Genomic DNA, 19,978 nt, shown 5'->3' on the forward strand with positions numbered 1-19,978 from the left:
CGCACGCAGCAACAGAGACCCAACGCAGCCAAAAATAAATAAATAAATAAAATAAATTAAAAGAAAAAAAGAATTCTTACAATTAAAGAGAAAATCAATACTATGCTTTATTTTAAAACTTTTTAAATATTATTCTCACATATTGTTGTTCAGTTTTTATATAAAAATTTTAGAGACTTCCCTGGTGGCGCAGTGGCTAAGAATCTGCCTGCCAATGCAGGGGACACGGGTTCGAGCCCGGGTCCGGGAAGATCCCATGTGCCGCAGAGCAACTAAGCCCATGAGCCACAGCAACTGAGCCTGCACTCTAGAGCCCGCGAGCCACAGCTACTGAGCCCACGTGCTGCAACTACTGACGCCTGTGTGCCTAGAGCCCGTGCTCCGCAACAAGAGAAGCCACTGGAATGAGAAGCCCGCGCACGACAACGAAGAGTAGCCCCCACTCGCCGCAACTGGAGAAAGCCCACGCACAGCAACTGAAGACCCAATGCAGCCAAAAATAAAATAAATAAATTTATTAAAAAAAAATTTTTTTTAAATAACCTATATTACAAAAAGTCAAAACATATTAGGTAACAACTTCTCAGTTCATGAAATGATTAAACTTCAAAAAATAAAGCCTTGATTTCCATTTTTTTCTCCCAATGTAACACTATTAAGTGATTCATTACTCACAATTTAGAATCGATAAATGACCGAATTAAACATTGGTCTTTTTTCACTGTGATATCATCATTACAACTGGGAGATACTACCTGAAATATAAAATAAAAGCAGATTGATTACTACTTTCCCTACTCAAAGAAAGAATATATTTTTTATAATAACAATTCTGGATCCCCTAACTTCTTGAAATGATTATATTTGAAAAGAAATAGGTTCATTGTCAACAGCTTCCATACCATAATAAATTACTTACAAAAGATTGCCTTCTAATTTTTCTTTAGCATATTGGCTTTCTAGATATTTAATATACGCAGTCATTAGATAATAAAATGAATAATTAATGAAATATAAACCATAATGTGACCACTTTAAAAATATTAGGATTTATTCTAAGCCAAAAAATAATAACTCATTTACTGTCCAAAAAAAATGTATGATCTATGATGAAAATATGCCATATTATAATTTTTTTTAAATGCACTTAAATCAGGATCAATTTTGAAATCTGCCTATTTGATTAAAATAAGCACTTAAGTTCCCATTCTTACCAAGGCATGTACAATTTTTAGTAATTAAACAAATCAGAGAAAATCTGAGTGAAGAACTTTTAAATTTAACTTTTAAAAATAACAAATGTCTTAACATTAGTAACTAACCAATCTCTGTATATTCTTTACAGAATTTAATATTTAAAAAACATTAAAGGCTACTAATAAATTGCTGAACTGTACCTGCTCAACATTAGCCCCTCTGTGGTAATCTAGCACCAACCACAGAACTTTATGCAATGATGGAAATGTTCTCTGTCGGCACTGACCAATATAGCAGCAATGAATCACATGGGGCTGAGCATCTGACATGTGGCCAGTTCAACTGAGAGACTGAATTTTTAATTCTATTTAATATTAATTAAGTTACAATTTAAACTTAAATAGCCACACATGGTCATGACTATCATACTAAACAGCATTATGTCCAGACAATCAAAAATTCTTGGCAGTTGTATCAGCTGTCTTAACATCAGATGGTATTAAATGTTTTTTTGTTTGTTTGTTAGGTGCTGGTAATTACTAGACTAATAATATAGTTGTGTCTGCCCTCAAGGAGCTAACACTGAAATGGAAAGGTAAATACAAAAAGATATACAAAAAGAACATAACGAAGGAAAAGTACAGTGATACCAACTAGGCATAAGATAAAGTATCAATAAAAACACCTAGGAAGAAGATTTAACCAAACCTGGGAAGGGAAAATGTGTGGCAGCTAAGGCTTAAGGTAAGTCTTAAAGGATGAGCAGACAGAACCCAAGGCTTAATTACCTCACCTGTGAACCACTCTAATGGCCTCCAAATTGATTCCTATCACCTCCACTGCTTTCAACAACAATCCATCCACCATACCACTGTGTCATTAACATTCCTAAATATGCTGCTCAAATAATATCACTCTTCTGCAAAATTCTATGCAGAATTATGTCCAGATTCTTTAGATGAAATTTTAAAGACCCTTCTGCCCTTGATCCAAATTATCTTCCCAGTCTTCTTTCCTATTATGCCCCTGTTCACATCTAATATTTAGCCAAAATGGATTCCCACAGCACAGTTTCATGAACAAACCCCCTTCTTTCCTATTACTTATGCTGTTTCTTCTAAGAAAGTTCTCTAGTGAAGCTCTGCTAACTAAGTTTAAATCCTTCAAGGCTCAGCTCAAAAGCTTCATGAAGGCTTTTTCTTTATTTTTCTTTTTGGATTTCCTTCAAATAAATGCAAGGTCTCAGGACAAGAAGTCCTAATATTGAATGTATACTATTTTATATTACAGTTACTTGGATTATTCTCTGCAGTACACTAAAATCATCAAATGTAAGATTGATTCTTACACTGACTCTTACTCATCTTTTATCACCTGGGAAATGATAAACCTGTTGAGTAAATAAAGGCATTTTTTTTTTTTTTTAATCTCTTGACAAATTATGACCTGAGTATTCTGAATCCAAACCCATTTACTTGTTGGCCTATACAGCTGAAAGGTTCAAAGGATTTTCAGACTTTTCCTATGTAAAGTAAATCTACTACATAGGAATTGAGTAATGTATTTATATGCACACAGAAACCTAAAAAAAAAAAAAAAAAAAAAAGCCTCAGTTCTTTAAAGGAGTCTAACCTAATTTGGGAGGTATTTTGTGCCAAAATTATTATTAGAGATATAAGTGATATCAAAACTCAGAGAAGAAGGGGCATACTTATGTTAAAGTGGTTAGGGGAGAATCTGCAGGAAAGGTAGGACCTGAGCTGAGCCTTAAGACATATTTAAGAGGAGAGGAGTAGGAAGAAGAGAAAGGGGAGATAGGTATTACCAAGTACTATTGATTCCTCTTGTGAAGTAATTCTCTTGCCCATACCTTCTCATTCCTTTCCCAAGTAAGCAAAGGTTAGTTTTCTCTACCAACCTACCCAAGATTTGCCATTTCTAAAGCCTAGGTATACCCTTCCTTTCCCTAAAACTCTTTGTCCTATTCCAGTGTCTGCACCAAACGTTTTTTAAATTACTATATAATATTTAACTACTACACAGTCTTTGAGATGTGTATAGTAAACTCCTTGAGGGCAATGTGTTATGTCTCATACCTCTTTCTTTTCTTAAGGAGCCTAGAGCAAAGCTGAAGTCACTGCAAATCCTTAGTAAATACTAATTGATTAAAGGGGTAAAGGACTGGAGGAGTGAAGTGTCTTACACAGGGAGCAGTTAAGAAAGAGCCTAAGTAGACAGCTTACACTGAAAATGAGAAACAAACTAAGAGCTAGGGATGACCACAGATATCAGCTAAAAATGAGTGCAGGTTTTTTTTTTTTTTGAGAATGGGACTATCGTGATTAAATCAATGTTTTAAAATTTCTCTATAAAAGTTACTTCTAGAAAATAAGTCTGAATTTAGTAAAGAAAGCATTCAGGCATCAAGTTAAGAGAAGTTGGTGGTAGGTGCTATATATCAGGTGAAAAAAGGTGATGGGAACAGAGTAAAAACAGACCACTGGACACATTTTGAAGGAAAAACTGAAAGATCTCAATAAATACTTGGTTACAGAGAAGTAAAGAAAGGAAATAACAAAAGAAGACAGTGAAGTATGCGGGACCTGAGTAGGATTGCTCAATTTTGCAATAAAGTCCAAACTAAATTTGCGTAACACTCTCAAAATATTTTAGATGCTTTCTTAAAATCCATGTTAAACAAATACTTTAAATGGTTAATTAACTCTGCAAAGAAACTATACTTACCAAAGCAGGATACCATTCACTCTTCTCAGATGTAGATACCACACTTACAACTTTTCCTAATAATTCATCATTGAGACGTCGCTTATCTTCATCTTCCTCTTCACTACTTTCTTCTTCTTTTTCATCTTCGTTACTAAAAGTTAGAATAACTTTATCATGATCTTAACATCAACCATTTTTGATACAGTCATTACCCCAGGGTAGTAGCCTCTTCATTCAAGTTGGAATTGAAGAAACAGATACTTCCCTAGCCCCAAAGAAGTAGTCCTGTGCTGTCCATGGTAACCCTGAGTGCACTTCACTAGATCAGTGAGGACCTGGACTTAGACTCTCATGCCAACCACTGGCTGGGACAGAAAAGCTCTATCACCAGGAAGTACTCACTGTGCCAAATACAGTTTAAGAGACTGCCCTTCCACTTTTTATGAAGGCCAGGTTCCAGATAATGTAACTCTAATTCTCCAACAGGTTAGGAAAAGATCTCACCAAACACATCAGGAGGTTTATTTAGATAACCTATCTGGATAACTAAACAATCAAACAAGGCCACAATGAGGAAAAATCTACAAAACAATTGGCCTGTACTCTTCAAAAATGTCACTGTCATGAAGACAAAAAAAGGCTGAGGAACTTTTCTAGATTAAAGGAGACTTAAGAACCACATAAACTAAATGCAATGCATGATCTTGGATTGAATCCTGGAATCAGGCGATGGTATAAAGGCTATTATTGGGACAACTGGCAAAATCTGAAATATGTATTATATATTATCAGATAATAGCATTCTATCAATGTTATATGTTCTGAATTTGATAACCATACTTTGATTATATAAGAGAATGTCCTTGTTCTTACATAAACTATTTAGGGATAAGAAGTCATGATGCTTGCAACTTCCTCTTAAATGGTTCAGCCAATTAAAATTATTATTAAATAAAAAATAATTATAATATATGTATATAAAGACAGGAAATGATAAAGCAAATGTGTTCAAAAGTTTTAATAATTTAGTGAATCTGGATGAGTATATGAAAGTTTATTGTATTCTTCTTACAATTTTTAAACTTGAAATGTTTTTGAAATAAAAAGGCTAAAAAAACACATATACGCACATAACATAGCAAAATAATCCTATCAATTAAGGAATTTGGCAAAGTAACTCAAAAAAAAAAATAGCCTTTTTTAAAAAGGGGTTGAGATCATTATTCCTATTACTTTGTCCAAGAATTAAGAACAAAGCCTACTCAGGGTAAAATGTCTAAAACAAGGATACAAGATGCTGTGGAAAGGCCACCCAAACAAATTTCGCCACCGTAGAAAAACCACTTATTTAATGTTGTGATAATTGTAATGTTACTGTACATGAAAACACTCACACAGGCAGAGAGGACCTCCTTCCTCTGTTCGTCTTCTTTGCAATTACTGGAGTTCCAAAATGCTCTGGATTTGTTAATGGAAGCTGGTCAAGAGTCTGGATAAGAAACAGACAAATTAAATCACTTTTTGCCTCTACATTAGTAGCTGTTGTTCAATTTAAAAAGTCCATCCATGTTACCCTACCTCACTCTCAGCAAAATGTCTCTCTCCTTTCAGGCATAGTGAGGTACGTCTCAGTGTTCTCTCATCACCATCATCGAACACTGCAATAGGCAAAAGATATCAGAGAATTTATGCACACTTACTGCTATTTACCTGGGGCTTAAGAACCATTATTTGTTAGTTACGCTTCAAAACCTTTTAAAATATACACACAGTTTTCATTCTATAGATACCAAACAAACACAGGTTAATGGCTGCCCCAAACTGCTTAAGTGTCTCCATTCACTTTTTCAATCTCTATCACTACAGAATGACCTTCTTAAACCATTAGCAACCTAGTCAAAGCACAGATATTAAATTACCTTTAATCTTAGAAGAACGAGCAAAAACCTGGTTTAAAAAAAAGAAGTATTATGGGTTTTTTCACAACAGTTATCAATGGAGCATCTCTAATGTCCAGAAACTGTCTGACTGCTCGTAATGCTGTTGGTTCACTCTACTACTGCTACTTATTTGCATGATAACCTAATACAACAGAAGAACTGGCTGCCCAATTCTAAAGTCATAAGATTCAACTTGTTTCTTTTGCTAGAGAAGGATGCAAGAAGTTTAGAAATAAAAGTTGAAACACCAGAAAGAAGAAAATTTTTTTAATTCTAAAAAATAAGTCGTAATTGCACAGAAGCTTTCTCAAGTTTTTATTTCTACTACATTTAAAAGAAATCAGGGCTTCCCTGGTGGCGCAGTGGTTGAGAATCTGCCTGCTAATGCAGAGGACACGGGTTCGAGACCTGGTCTGGGAAGATCCCACATGCCACGGAGCAACTGGGCCCGTGAGCCACAACTGCTGAGCCTGCGCGTCTGGAGCCTGTGCTCCGCAGCGGGAGAGGCCGCGATAGTGAGAGGCCCGCGCACCACGATGAAGAGTGGCCCCCGCTTGCCACAGCTGGAGGAAGCCCTCGCACAGAAACGAAGACCCAACACAGCCAAAATAAATAAATAAATAAATAAATAAACCTTATAAATAAATCTGTCCAATCTTAGCCAGCTTTTAAAAAAAAAAAAAAAGAAAGAAATCATACTACTTGGAAACTATGTGTAAAATATTTCAAGAAAATGGGGGCAAGGAATTTAACAATTTACCACCAGTGCTCTTCATATATCTAGCTATATATATTATTTTGATAATTTTATAGGTTTAATTTTCTAGAAAGGTACTCTGATTTTACCATCTAATATTCACAAAGAAAATGTTCTCAGAAGATACCTGATGCCCAGCATTATGAAAAAATAAAATACAAGAAGATAGAATCCTTACCTCTGATACTTAAAACGCGTATACACATCAACAAATGTTTATATATATTATGGAAAAAGCACATACACAGGAAAGCATACATAAACAAAAGTGATTATTATTTTAAGATTTAATCCTAGTTTTTATAATTCTACATGTTTTTCAATTTTTTAATGTTTTTCCAATTTAACAGAATAGATTAATGTTAAGAAAGGAAAATTCTACATTATCTTGATTTAATATCTTAAAATCTTTACCTTGTTATCTATATAATTACAATCATGAACTTTTTTTAAAGGGCTGCTTTATTAGCAAAAACTTTGCCTTTGAATCACAAACATTTTTCATGGTAGAAACTTAACTATGTAAGAGTACTCAACTTCTTCAATATTTATCCACCTCAGTCAGTTCCTTCTCTTAGACTAAAGACACCTAGTTTAGATTCTCTTACATGCAGGAGACAATGCAGAGAATATTAAAAGCTCCTGATGCACATATTTAAAGAACCATAATAATTCTGCAAAATCATCTGTTATACACTGTCAATGATGCAGAAATTAATGACCACCTGCAGACACAACGACAGGATAAAACACAATATCCTCCAACAACTGTATCACTAATCTACACTTGATTAACACTAGTTTAAATATTTGTATCACAATTATGATTTATATGGTGTCATCGAGTCTGATAAATAAACCACTGCTCTTTGAAAAACTCAAAATCATGAAATTATCATACCAAACTTAAAATAATTTTCATGTTATTATTAATGTCCATAAGTATGCTAAAGAATAAAACTTAAAAGTTCCAATTTTCCTTAACGCCTACAATACCAAAGATGGTGACACTGGACACACACATATACACTATATACACCACATTTAAGTGGTGGAGATGTGAGGAAGGAAAATGAGAATATAAGACAAATCACTAATATCAAATTTATGAAACAAAATCTTTTCCACAATGTTTTATTATTAATCAATGGCAGCCCCAAATCAAAATGCTCTGATGAGAAATTTCAACAATTTAACATTCTGAGTTCTTGTTTTTTTAAAATATTCACCTTGAAATATATCAGATTTTTGAAGGAAAAAATTAATCTCACTTCAACACAATTTTACCATGGTTAGAAATAAGGTAAGGACCAAAGTCAATTGTGGTACAAATAACCCATTTACATTTTTTACAGGAACCGAACCCCTTCCAACTTCAAGTGAACAAAGAGAAACAGAATTTTCTCTGTTTCTCTTAAAAAATACTTTTAAGAATTTTTTTTAATTCATAAAACTATATAAAGGTATGTATTTGAGTACTTTATACAAGTTTGTTGAGCCATATAACTTCTCAAGACTTTCTGAAAGACAAACAGAAAACTTAACAACATAGTGGACCTATTTAATCATGACATCCCTGATTATCAAAATCATTAAGAAGTTCCATCTAGGGCTTCCCTGGTGGCGCAGTGGTTAAGAATCCGCCTGCCAATGCAGGGGACACTGAATCAAGCCCTGGGCCGGGAAGATCCCACATGCCGCGTAGCGACTAAGCCCGTGCGCCACAACTACTGAGCCTGTGCTCTAGAGCCCACGAGCCACAACTACTGAAACCCGTGCGCCTAGAGCCCGTGCTTCGCAACAAGAGAAGCCACTGCAATGAGAAACCCGCGCACCACAACAGAGAGTAGCCCCCGCTCGCCACAACTAGAGAAAGCCCGCGCACAGCAAGGAAGACCCAACGCCGCCAAAAATAAATAAATAAAATTTATTTTAAAAAAGTTTCCTCTAGGGAATTCCCTGGCAGTCCAGTGGTTAGGACTCTGCACTCTCACTGCCAAGGGCCCAGGTTCAATCCCAGGTTGGGGAACTATCCCACAAGCCACGCGGTGCGGCCAAAAAAAAAAGTTTCCTCTATAACTTCCATGTTAGAAATATCATCTTAAAGAACACATAATTTGAAGCCATTGAACACTGACTCTGGCATTTTGATAAGAGTGAAATAATTAACTGGTGTGTGTATAGTATATTAAGCTTATTTTTGGTTCAAGGTGTATACTACAGCACGCCAAGAGAAAAAAAGTCAGAGTATAAGGATCTAGTAATTATAAGATATGAAATGTCTTATACTTGCCAAAAATGGCATTTGAATAGATCATTCACTGAGTGCAAGAGAACAGATACTACTAAAATTGTATCCCTGTTAGTATATTACATATAAATTCTAAAACCGAATTTGAGGACAATGATGAAGCTAAGACTCTCTCTATAACATTAATCACACGAGACAAAATAATGCTAATGCAAACAAATACACAAAGCCTGACCCTAAACTGTTAGAATTCAAAGAAACAAAAGTAACAGGGATCTAATCTAACTACTAAATACAAAAGATTTACCTGTTATCATAGCACTGTTAGATGCTGGAGAATAATAAGATAATAACAACAGTAAACTAACTTTATCTATCCAAAGATACAATTGGCTATTACTTATTAAGCTTCTACTATGCCCTAATCCTCACAGCAGCCTCTACAGGGTCGGAATCACTATCTTCCTTTTATAGATAAAGAAATTGAGAATTAGAAGGTTCATCTATGAGCTACAATTTAGTCAAGGGGGGATCAAAATGAATTAAGAAACAGGTAAGAAACAGAGGCATAAAATGAACACTGGGAAGAGAGTTAAGAATTCTGACTTGATAAACAACAAGGTCCTACTGTATAGAACAGGGAACTATATTCAATATCCTGTGATAAACCATAATAGAAAAGAATATGAAAAAGAATATATACATATGTATAACTGAATCACTTTGCTATACAGCAGAAATTAACACAACACTGTAAAGCAACTATATTTCAATAATAAAAATTAATTTTTTTAAAACCCTCAAACTTTATCTTGTTAATAAACAAAAAATAAACAAAAAAAAGAATTCTGACTTAGTGAAAATAAGTATTATTGTTATATCTGTTTATACCGGTAACAACAAAACATTTCACGTGATACAGTAAAAACTTTAAAATTAAAAATATATGCATACCCTAGGTAAAACCAATAGTTCTGTTGCTCATAAAATTATCTGTGATAACTATAGAAGCCCCTCAGCAGCTAAGATCAAAAACTTCAGGAATCTGGAAATTTAAGAAATTAACATTCAAATGTATAATTATGTTAACAAAATATCATGAGAATGTTAAGTCTTACAGAAGGCTATTTAAACAATGGGTTAAAGCCTATCACAGGACTAAATAGATTTGTTACTTAGTACTTTTTTTCTTAGTATTTTTTTTCTTACTGAATGATTTTCTAGTCAGGGGAATAACCACTTGGCTTTGAAAACATTTTGTGGTTGATTCTGGTTACAACAACATTCGTCATAAGCTGTTCTAATCAAATTAAAAGCCTTATAAGCCTACAGCACATTCTACAAAAGTCAGTCCATTCACCAGGTTAATGTAACCCTCCTCTACTCCTTTAACTTAGAATTTCCATGAGATCTGATATAACTGATGTGCAAAATAATAAGAAGGTATGAAAAAATCCAGAAACTTAAAAAGCATTTGTCACAAAAATATATCAATGATCGAAAAGATTTTAGTGTTAAACTTGATATATGATGTATGTGTTTACGTACATTTATATATAAATTATTTAAATTAAAAGCAACTTTCTCCTTTACATTTTTCTTATTTTTCAAATACAGTGTGTTATTTTTATATTCTAACAAAGCAAAAGAAGAACAGTTTTAGAATGTCTTACTGACAGTTGTATCTGTCAGGAATTAAAGGCAACATTCAAGTGGAGATATGAATTCTAATCCCAATTTTGGTATCTTCTGAATGGCTGGACAGATAACAATACACTTCCATACATTACAGATTCCTTATCTTTAATGCAAGGAAAAGAACTGCCAAATGAATAAACTGCTAGGAAGCACTGTTTTATGATAGGAAGGGGAAATATTTCAAAGTCTCAAAAAACATAAAAATCCATGAACTGGTGCTATTTATTGTTCAACATTGGAGGTCAAGGTATTATTAGATTTTTTTTAATTGAGTTATGTTAGATCCATAATCTTTTTCAAAATTGGTCATTCAGCTGTAATATGAAAAATTAATACCTATATTATAAAAGGAGTTAATAACAGCTTCTCAGATAACTTTTGATCACTGATAATTATAACTCCTATTTAATCCAAATCAGCAGTGTGGTATCCCCTTTTGTTTCATTTTTAATAGCCTGACATAATTTCAAGTTCTTTTAAAATCTAAAAACATCATTGAGACCATTAACAATACTTTGAATACTTTCTGATTCTACCTATATAACACTTTGCTAGGAATTAGAAATCAAGAAAAATTCCAGAAAAGAGCAATTAAGTAGTCACTCAATTAAAGAAAATTATAGAAAGTTCGTGACCTGTGAGAGATCACACATTTTATTTTGCCATCTTTTAATAAGGATCATTCTTTATGTGGCCTACATCCTTCAATACCTAAACATTCTTTATCGCAGAATGCTATACTGAGTATACTTAAGAGAATACTGCCTCTTAACATCTTAAAATTTTTTGGTCACTGTCTCTCATTACACAGATGCAAAAATCTTAAATATTTTGGATTCTTCTCCCCTAATTATTCTCTGTTTCTACAAATGTGGTCTGTTTTTCTAAGTGTGTACTAACTGCATTAGATTCAGCCAATGTGCTTATAAAAAAGAAAGACTCTTGGGTTGCCATCCCAGACCTACTAAATTAGAGAGATTTGGGGTCCTCAAATCCTTGTTTTTTCAAATGAGCACCAAGTGATTCTTATGTACACTAATGCTTAATATATGAACCATATGCAATTAAGATTCTAAGCTCTTTGAGAACAAGAATTATACAATTTTTTCTGTTATTATCTATCAAAGAAACTCACCACAGAGAATGCTCAGTAGCAACTAGTTTTCATCAATACTGAAGTGCCATTCATGTAAAGGACAGAGATTGCTATTAATAATTGAAGGATTATTCTGGGGTGCAGAAAATCCAAAATGTGAAAACCTGAAAAGTATTGCTGCTGCAGAAGTATAAGCATTACATCAGTAAAACTTCACAAGTATTGTGAATGTAACCTTGATATTGGGCACCAAATAGGATGCATATTAGTATTCAAACATGCATCATATTATTTCCCATGATTCTGCACACATCAACTCCTGTAATTTTTACCACTGCTTTGTTTAATATAGCAAAATTGTATCCACTTAAAATCTAAGAGTTAATTTTAAGCTTAGTTTTTAAATCTCTAACAACTATCAACAGTCACAATTAAGCCTCCTAAAAATATATAGTTCAGAATAATAGCACCATTGTGAACCAACACCAACTTGTAGGAGGTCTAAGAATAAAAATGGTTAGAAAATATTAGGTACATACAGCACATTGCTACTACTAATAGAAGCCACAGAGTAAGACACAGGAAGCACAATTTTCAACCAAAGCGTGTTCTTCACAGCTTTGAGCATCAACTACAGATGAATGATGTTTACCCAAAGCAACAAATCAAGTAAACTAAAAATAAACCTAAAGGGTCATTTCTTTACCTTCTGCAAGGAAACCACAACACTATAATTACATCTTTTATACCAAGACATAAATGTAAAAACCAAATAATGCTATAGATGTTCAGTGTAAAGCCAACGATTGGATGTTATCCACAAGACTGTGTAGTCTGAAAGTAATGAGAGGAGACTTGGAAATCTTAATTATTGCTATTCTCATCAACATAATGACAGCAACTATATAGGTACTACATTTAGGTTTTCATTTACATGCACTGTGACACTTGTTGCTACTCACTAAAGTTTTTTAAAGCCAGTATAAGCTTATGCATGAAATGTTAAGAATGAATTCACATTAGCAGCATATATATCTTTCGTGAAAGGTGTTACTAAGAGAGTCCTGACTGCATTGAAAATCAAAAATTAAGCTATGATCACCTAGGCTTGAATCTACTCTGGCCCGAATTTTTTTAGTCTGAAAATTCTGTGGTAACATCTATAGTGCCCTTATATAAAATAGGCAGCAATACAATAAAAGACTGCAACTATGCAATTTTAATTGTAATTCCAGAAAAAGTTTAAAAGTCTGATGACTTACAATACTAAGTTGTATTGACTTTTCTAACGGAAGAAAAATAACCATATAATTTAACTTTCTTGAAGGGAAATAGCAAGATAACCTAAAAAAGAAGTACATTCTTGGATGAAATAGCCATAAGTGGCCAAGTTACTATAAGGAGATAATTGGTTTTTTTTTTTACCATCAGGGTGTCATTAAAGTTTTAGCTGTCTATATCAAGTAAATTGACAGGAAAGAATACATATTTCTCTGCCAAGGTAATGATTCAATGTATTTACAAAACAGAGAGATAGATATGAAACCCACAAATTAAATCCTCTATATTAAATTACCTAACTACCTACCCACAGTATACCAACTAGCATCTGTCAACTTGCTGATAACAGCTTCCTGAAAGGATCCATCAGATGTCCTTGTTTCTACAATGGCTCCAACCTAAAACAAAAAATCGAAATTTCATCATCAAATGTAAACAAACAAACCAAATCACTCGTACCAACTATATGACCTGGGTTAAAAAAAATATATCTATTTATGGTAATTCTACCTTACATTGGCTTAGATCTTTATCATTTATAGTGTTCATACATTTACCATGCAATTCAAGTCTCAAAATGCTTAGGCTTAAGTAAGATAGCTATTATTACCCCTATTTTACATGTTGAAAATTGTGGTTCAGGAAGAGAGAATAATTTGCAAAGAGTCCAGGATGAGAACCCAGTCTTTTAAGTCTCATTTCAGAGCTTTTTTTACTACATGATACTGCCTTCAAGAAAATTGTGGAATGTTAAGAACCAAAAAAACCATAGGACAGCAAAAAACAGCTTCAATTTTCTTTCATGTAAATATTGAATATTGGATTCAGCATTTGTATTTAAGGGACCTTTTAGATAAAGGTTCACCTGGAGAGAGAGGGATGGACCAGGTGACCTTCTTTCAGCTTCCAGACCTTTGTATATCAGATATTAACCGAAGTGGTACTCTGACAGAACAAAGATTTATAACATAAACAAATGGCCAGAAATGGATGGAAAACATAATGTAGGTATTCATTAAATTGAACTATTAAGTCAACATAGTTTACTTGGTAAGTTAGAAAAACAGAAGATTCAGACTTATGATACTGGTATATTACACTTATCAAGCTAAACATCTGTGGCAACAATATGAAAAACAAAATGTAGTATTCAGTCCAAGGATTCAAAACAAAAGGTAGCTGAAACTCATGTTCACATATATTAAATTACCCTTCTGTAAGATGTTTAACATTCTTAAACTAAGGATACAGCCATTGTAATATTGTAATTTATCCCAACTCTACAACACCTTATTTGTATTTTTGTTTTGATTAACATTTTTTAACATTTTAAAAGTGTATCTACAAATATAAAATCCAATAAATCACTGTATGAATTTACGATTCATCATGTCAGATTGTAAACTGTACAAAATACGTACTCTTAAAGGACCCTTTACTTGGTCATCTTGCACCAATTGTGTAGTATTATCCTGTTTCAGGAGTACCTAAAAAACATTTTTGCACAATAGTTTGCATGTTACTTTTAAAACAGTACATTTATGGTAACACTGTAACAAAAATGTCTTTATACTTTCTTAGCATCCTGTGGTTACCTCTGGTATAATACTTACTCCATTGTATTTATGTTTATTGTCTCTCTCATTAACTGTGAGCTCCTTGAGTGCTAGAGTCCTTCTCACTATATCCCCAGCAGTTAGCAAGTGTCAATACATATTACAGGCACTTAATAAATGTTTGCTGAATTAACTATAGAAGGTTTATAATCTGTAGTGATTATTGTAAAACCTTAAAATTGCCTTCATTGCTTTTTATCAACTAGTCATAAAGGTTCTGCTGCCAAGTGTATTTAAAAAAAAAAAAAAAAAAGAACAGCATCAAACTTTATTGCTTACATGCAAGGTAAACAAATTAAAACCAGAAGTCTTCTGGTCCTTTATAAAGTAAACCTAAAAAATAATCTGAGATGGAATTCAGTCACAAATAAGTGCTCCCTTCCACTACAGATCTTCCCGCATATATAAGGTAACCTGCTCTATTAAGAGAGAGGGAGAATGGGAGAGGGAGACGGAAAGGGAGCATGTACCCAAATAAGGGGAAACTTCAAATTCTAGGTAATTTATGTATAAGACCTCCCCAGACAATCATTGTATTGATTTTAAATTAAATAAATTAATCTACAAAGAGCCACAATACTAACAAAAAGTTAAAATTCTCAAAGAATTCCAAGTAAATATTTAGTAAGGAAATCCTGTATAGCTGACATAGTAAAAAGGCTATAGGAAACACGGAAGAAATGAATGTCAAATGATATCCTAAGAATACTCGAAGAAAAGTTTCACCAGCAGATGAAAATTTAAACAGAAAGTTTGTAATAATCATAGATAAATCTATTTGTCTACCACACAAATCACACTCCTCTAGTTCAATGGTTCTCAAACTTCAACATGCATCAGAAACACCTGAAGGGCTTGTTATAACACAATCATAGCACCCCATCCTCAGCGTTTCTGATTCAGTTTGTCTGGGGTGGGGGCCTGAGAATTTGCATTTTAAACAAGTTCTCAGGTGAGACTGATGCTACTGGTCCTGGGTCCACTGTTCACTTATTCATTCAACACATTCTGAGCATCCCCTGTTTATAAGGCACTGCTCTAGGTACTGCGAACAGAACAAGGCAAACAGTTCCTCTTTCCGGGGTGCTTAATTTTTGCAGGAAAGGATCACATATGTAAGTGAAAAGCAAATTGCAAAACTGAAAGTACAGAATGATCCAATGATAATAATAACATCAACAGTGTTACTGAAAGGCACAGCACAAAATTTGGTAGAACACATCAAGGTTCTTTGGAGTAATATCACAGAGGACCTCCATGAACTTTATTATACAGTTCTACAATATTAAAAAGTTCATACTAAGCATGGATTACCTCTGTAGTCTAAGTAACTAAGATTATTAAAAGCATTTATGTAGAAAAATTACTAGGAGGAAACACAAAATGATAATAGTAGTATTTCTGAAGTCAACTATGGCTTTTAATCCTTCAGTACTTTTCTGTACTTCCAAATATTGTATAACAATAAATAACTTTTTTTCTGGTCACAAAAGCATCTTAAAATTTTCTTAAGATAAAATTCTTAAGTCATTTTTATCGCTGTCTTGAAATGATAATTTCCACTGTTTTGTTTTTAGTAATATTTTTTTTCTAATCACTTGAAATCGTTGCTACCTGAATATGAAAGGAGAGAAAATAGATTATAGCCTAAGTAAGCATGCTACCGCAAACAGGAAAGATCCAAATGATGGGAAGTATCATGAGTATGGTATTTCATGGAAGCAGTTGCAATAATTTCTCATCTTGAGTTCTTTATTTCCCAATTCTTAATGTGCTTTTCCTATAGTTTTGTATATAACAGTGCTTTCACAGAGTAATGATTCACGAAGTGAACTAACAGTTCAATAAATAAAATGTTGATTTGCAGTCTCCTAATTCCATCACTAATTCTCTTCAATCAAGTTAACAAAGCTGTGGCATTAAAAAAAAAATTACCTTAACTTTTACCAGCCTTTTCACAGTCTTAATTTTTGCCTCACAGAAGGCACCTCGGTACTTGGCACTGACATCAGTTCCCACTGTCAGGTAGGCAGGCTCATCCGCCGCCTGATGAAAGGAACATACGATATGAATGTCACTACTATTTTCCCTACTCCAACCCCAAGTCTCATCAAAAGGTTCTGTATTTCAAGTAATAAGAACATTAACATTATTTGCTTATTAATATCATCGATATTTTGAAAAACACCCCTAAAGCAAACACTTTATTAGCAATCCTTTACTTTATAAACTACATCCTGATAACATAAAACAATTTAAATTGTAACTAGAAAGTATCAGTAGGAAAAATAATGTTTTTTCATTCAGGTACAAAATGATTCAACAATTTTATAATATATTTAAGAAATGAAAAAACTTAAAAATCCAGAAAAGGTATATTTAAGTGTCTCATAAAACTTTAAGTTAGTCAGTTATGGCCTCCTGAAATTTTGTTTTCAAATTAAAAGAAATATTGCTATTAAAATTAACACTAACAAATACATAATTAAATGTTTATTAATATAGCTACGTAAATGCAACATTTTTTTGGATACACAGTAACTGTACAGATAATAAATGAAGCCAACCCTTTTGATAAGGAGAGTATTATTTAGAAAAATCATTGGCTAAATATTGCATTTTAAAGCTTTAAATCTAAATTAATTGATGAATGCAGAGATGTGAACTGATGGTGGCCGTACCTAGTTTATCAACACTAATCTTCTTGGTATATTTAAAAAAAAAAGTTTCACAAAGAAATATCTACTTTTAGCAAATGGACGTGATCAGAATGATACATGGAAAGATGTGAAAAATTTCACTCCACCATTCATTTTAATCTTGACAGGAACAGAATGATTGCTATCTCAATCTGTCATTTTACGAATGTTTTCCAAAAGTTAAGTGTATTCATACAAGCTCAACTCAACAATGCTAAGTGCAAAGGTGACAGTGTATACTTTGGAGAAATACTTTCAAGTAGAAAATGATTTTTCATTAAGTTTTCCCAACTAACTTTAAAGAAGGTACACTGTCACTTCAAGGAGATAGGAAAGCAAGAGGAAGTTTGGGAAAATCCTGTATTTCAGAGCTTAATACACTGAAACAGTAAATGAGTAAGGAATCAAGTTTAAGGTCAGTGCATTTACGAATAACGCAAATTGAAGAGAAATACTTTTTACAAATAAATATCTGACCTGAAACATTCAATGCCACAGAACTGCAGGATGCTATACCTTCCTTTCCCTTTAAACATCACATACGATGTTTGCAATATTAGTTGTCTTCAGGAGAATTTTTTTTAGGTTGGATATACATTTAAAATATTTACTATAAGGACTGAACTAAAATTAAGTATTATTAGTTATAATAACAATATATAATAATACTTAGTTTTAGTTCACCCTCAAATATTTTACCCACAAAATTTCACTTTATCCCCAGAAGAAATGGTATCTCCCTTACACAATCCACACATTCCTTCCTTAGAAAATCGCATTGGCACTGGGGAAGAAAAAGAAAAAAAAAAAAAAAAATCAAAAAATCCCCCAAAGAACCAAAGCAGGACAAAAGCTTTACTTCTGCAAAGGTCGCTGCCAACACAGGAAGTGTTTAAAAATACTAGCCCAATGGACAACAATGGAAAGGCTGCAGCAGCCTTTCCAAAGTGCTAACTGCTTCGGAGAGGGGCCCAACTGACCGCATTTAGACACAATGATCATCTCTCACCCATTCAACACGTCCTCATTTTCAGAAAGCGCTGCTTAGCAGACGAATCAATTTTGAGTAGCAAAAAAAAAATGACATTCCATAGCACTGGCCTCACGACAGTCAGTGTCCAGGGCACGAGGTTCCGAGCAGCGTCGACTCTACTTACCTTCATTTTCATTGGTGATCTGTGGGGTTCCAGCTCAACGAGCTATCTTCTCCGTCGCTGGAACCAAGGGGAGGGGAAAGACAGGCACAGAATCAGTCAACGAGGGGAGCGACCCGGGGAAAGAAAGTAAACAAACGCCAGCGGGGAGGGGCAGAACCCTCACCAGGGAAGGGATAAGATCCCCTCCGAGGGCAGCCAGGACGCAGGAGCCGAGGGGGTGGCAAGAACCCCACGGGCGCCAACGGGCAGTGGGTTCCGCCGCGGAGTTCGCCAGCGGCCCACCGCGCCCCCGCCTCGCTCGCCACTTTGACCCGGAATGCTCAACTCAGAGCCCCAGGACGGGTCGCTCTGGAGAAGGGCAGAGCGCCGTTTGGGCTTCCCCGGGCCCCCCACAGGCGCGGTCGCCGAGCCTTGGCTCAGCCGCCCCCCGGATACCCCGACTTCGGCCCGCGCCCCGCCTCCGCCGATCGGCCCCCTCCGCCCGCCCCGGGCCCGCGGTGGCGGCAGCGGAGTGTCACGGCGCCATTGCTCTCCTTCCTCCGCTCTGCACCATATCAGAAAGGAGAAGCACTTCTTCACCCGAAGGGGCAGGGGCCGTGGCCTTCAGCCCCGAGGCGCGCGAGGGAGGGAAGACCCGCGAGGGGAAGAAGGCTGGGGGGGGCGGAGAGAAGGAGGGGAGGTGGCCCGGACAGGGTGTGGGAGGGGAGGGGAGCCGCACAGCGGCAGCCGCCGCCTCCTCCCCGCGCCCGCCTCAACTTTTTGTACAGCCCAGAGCGGTACCAGCCCCCAGTCCCTCGGGTCCAACCACGGACTCCACGGGGAGGACGCGCCGCGGAGTTGGGGGCCGGCTGCCCCAAGCAGCCCGCTCCTCGCCTCGCGGAAGCAAACTTAAGCGGCGCGGCCAGCCCACAGCCATTTTCCCGGGGAACCCGGGGAAGCGGCCGAGGAGGCAGTTGCGACGGCTGTTCCCGCAGTTGCTGCCGCTGCTCCACGACTTGCCCCTTCTCCTGCGCTCGCCGCCCCGCTTGCCAAGCATCCCCCCTCCCCACCTCCAAAGCTTCCAACTGCACCGGGACCCCGGGCAGCAGCACCAGCTGCTAGTGCCGCTTCGTCCATTCAGTATCCCCTGCTTCTCTTCTCCCCACCTACCAACTGCGGGTGAAGTGCGCGCTGTCAGCCCCCGAGTCCTCCGCCCCACTGACCCCCGTGGGCCCCAGTCCGGGCAGCACCACTCCCGGCCGCGGCGGCAGTTCCTGCGCCCGGTTCCCCACTCGCCCGATTTACTGCCACAATCCACCAAATAACAAGCTGTTGAGCAGACTCGCTTCTACACGAACTCCTATTGGCTGCTCATGACGCCGAAGAGTTTCGGATTGGAGCTCGCTACCTGCCGTCCTCATTGGATGCAGCTCTGAAACTTCACGGATTGGTGCGAAAAACAGCAGGTAGGACATCTGCCACTTATGATTGGCTGCCTCCGAAGACTAACGTTACTGGAGAATCAGGTATTGAGTAAGCAAGTCCTGAAAAATGATTGGTAAAGACGACTCCGGATGTAC

General features: G+C 36.0%; 1 protein-coding gene across 1 annotated transcript in view; it reads right to left on the minus strand.

Annotated features, from left to right (window-relative positions):
• ARID4A (AT-rich interaction domain 4A) overlaps window positions 1–19,708 on the minus strand; it is a 57,338-nt gene extending 37,630 nt beyond the window's left edge. Inside the window, exons 1-9 of the mRNA XM_082386460.1 lie at window positions 19,569–19,708; window positions 18,420–18,476; window positions 16,499–16,609; window positions 14,369–14,434; window positions 13,255–13,345; window positions 5,503–5,582; window positions 5,319–5,413; window positions 3,943–4,075; window positions 676–755 (exon numbers count right to left, since the gene is read on the minus strand). Coding sequence (XP_082242586.1) covers window positions 676–755; window positions 3,943–4,075; window positions 5,319–5,413; window positions 5,503–5,582; window positions 13,255–13,345; window positions 14,369–14,434; window positions 16,499–16,609; window positions 18,420–18,431 — 668 coding nt within the window. The 5' untranslated portion in view covers window positions 18,432–18,476; window positions 19,569–19,708. The remainder of the gene's footprint in view (window positions 1–675; window positions 756–3,942; window positions 4,076–5,318; window positions 5,414–5,502; window positions 5,583–13,254; window positions 13,346–14,368; window positions 14,435–16,498; window positions 16,610–18,419; window positions 18,477–19,568) is intronic.
• Window positions 19,709–19,978: the final 270 nt, after the last annotated feature.

The sequence above is a fragment of the Balaenoptera borealis genome (genome assembly GCF_965194805.1).
Source record: "Balaenoptera borealis genome assembly, chromosome: 3".
Classification (NCBI taxonomy): Eukaryota; Metazoa; Chordata; class Mammalia; order Artiodactyla; family Balaenopteridae; genus Balaenoptera; species Balaenoptera borealis.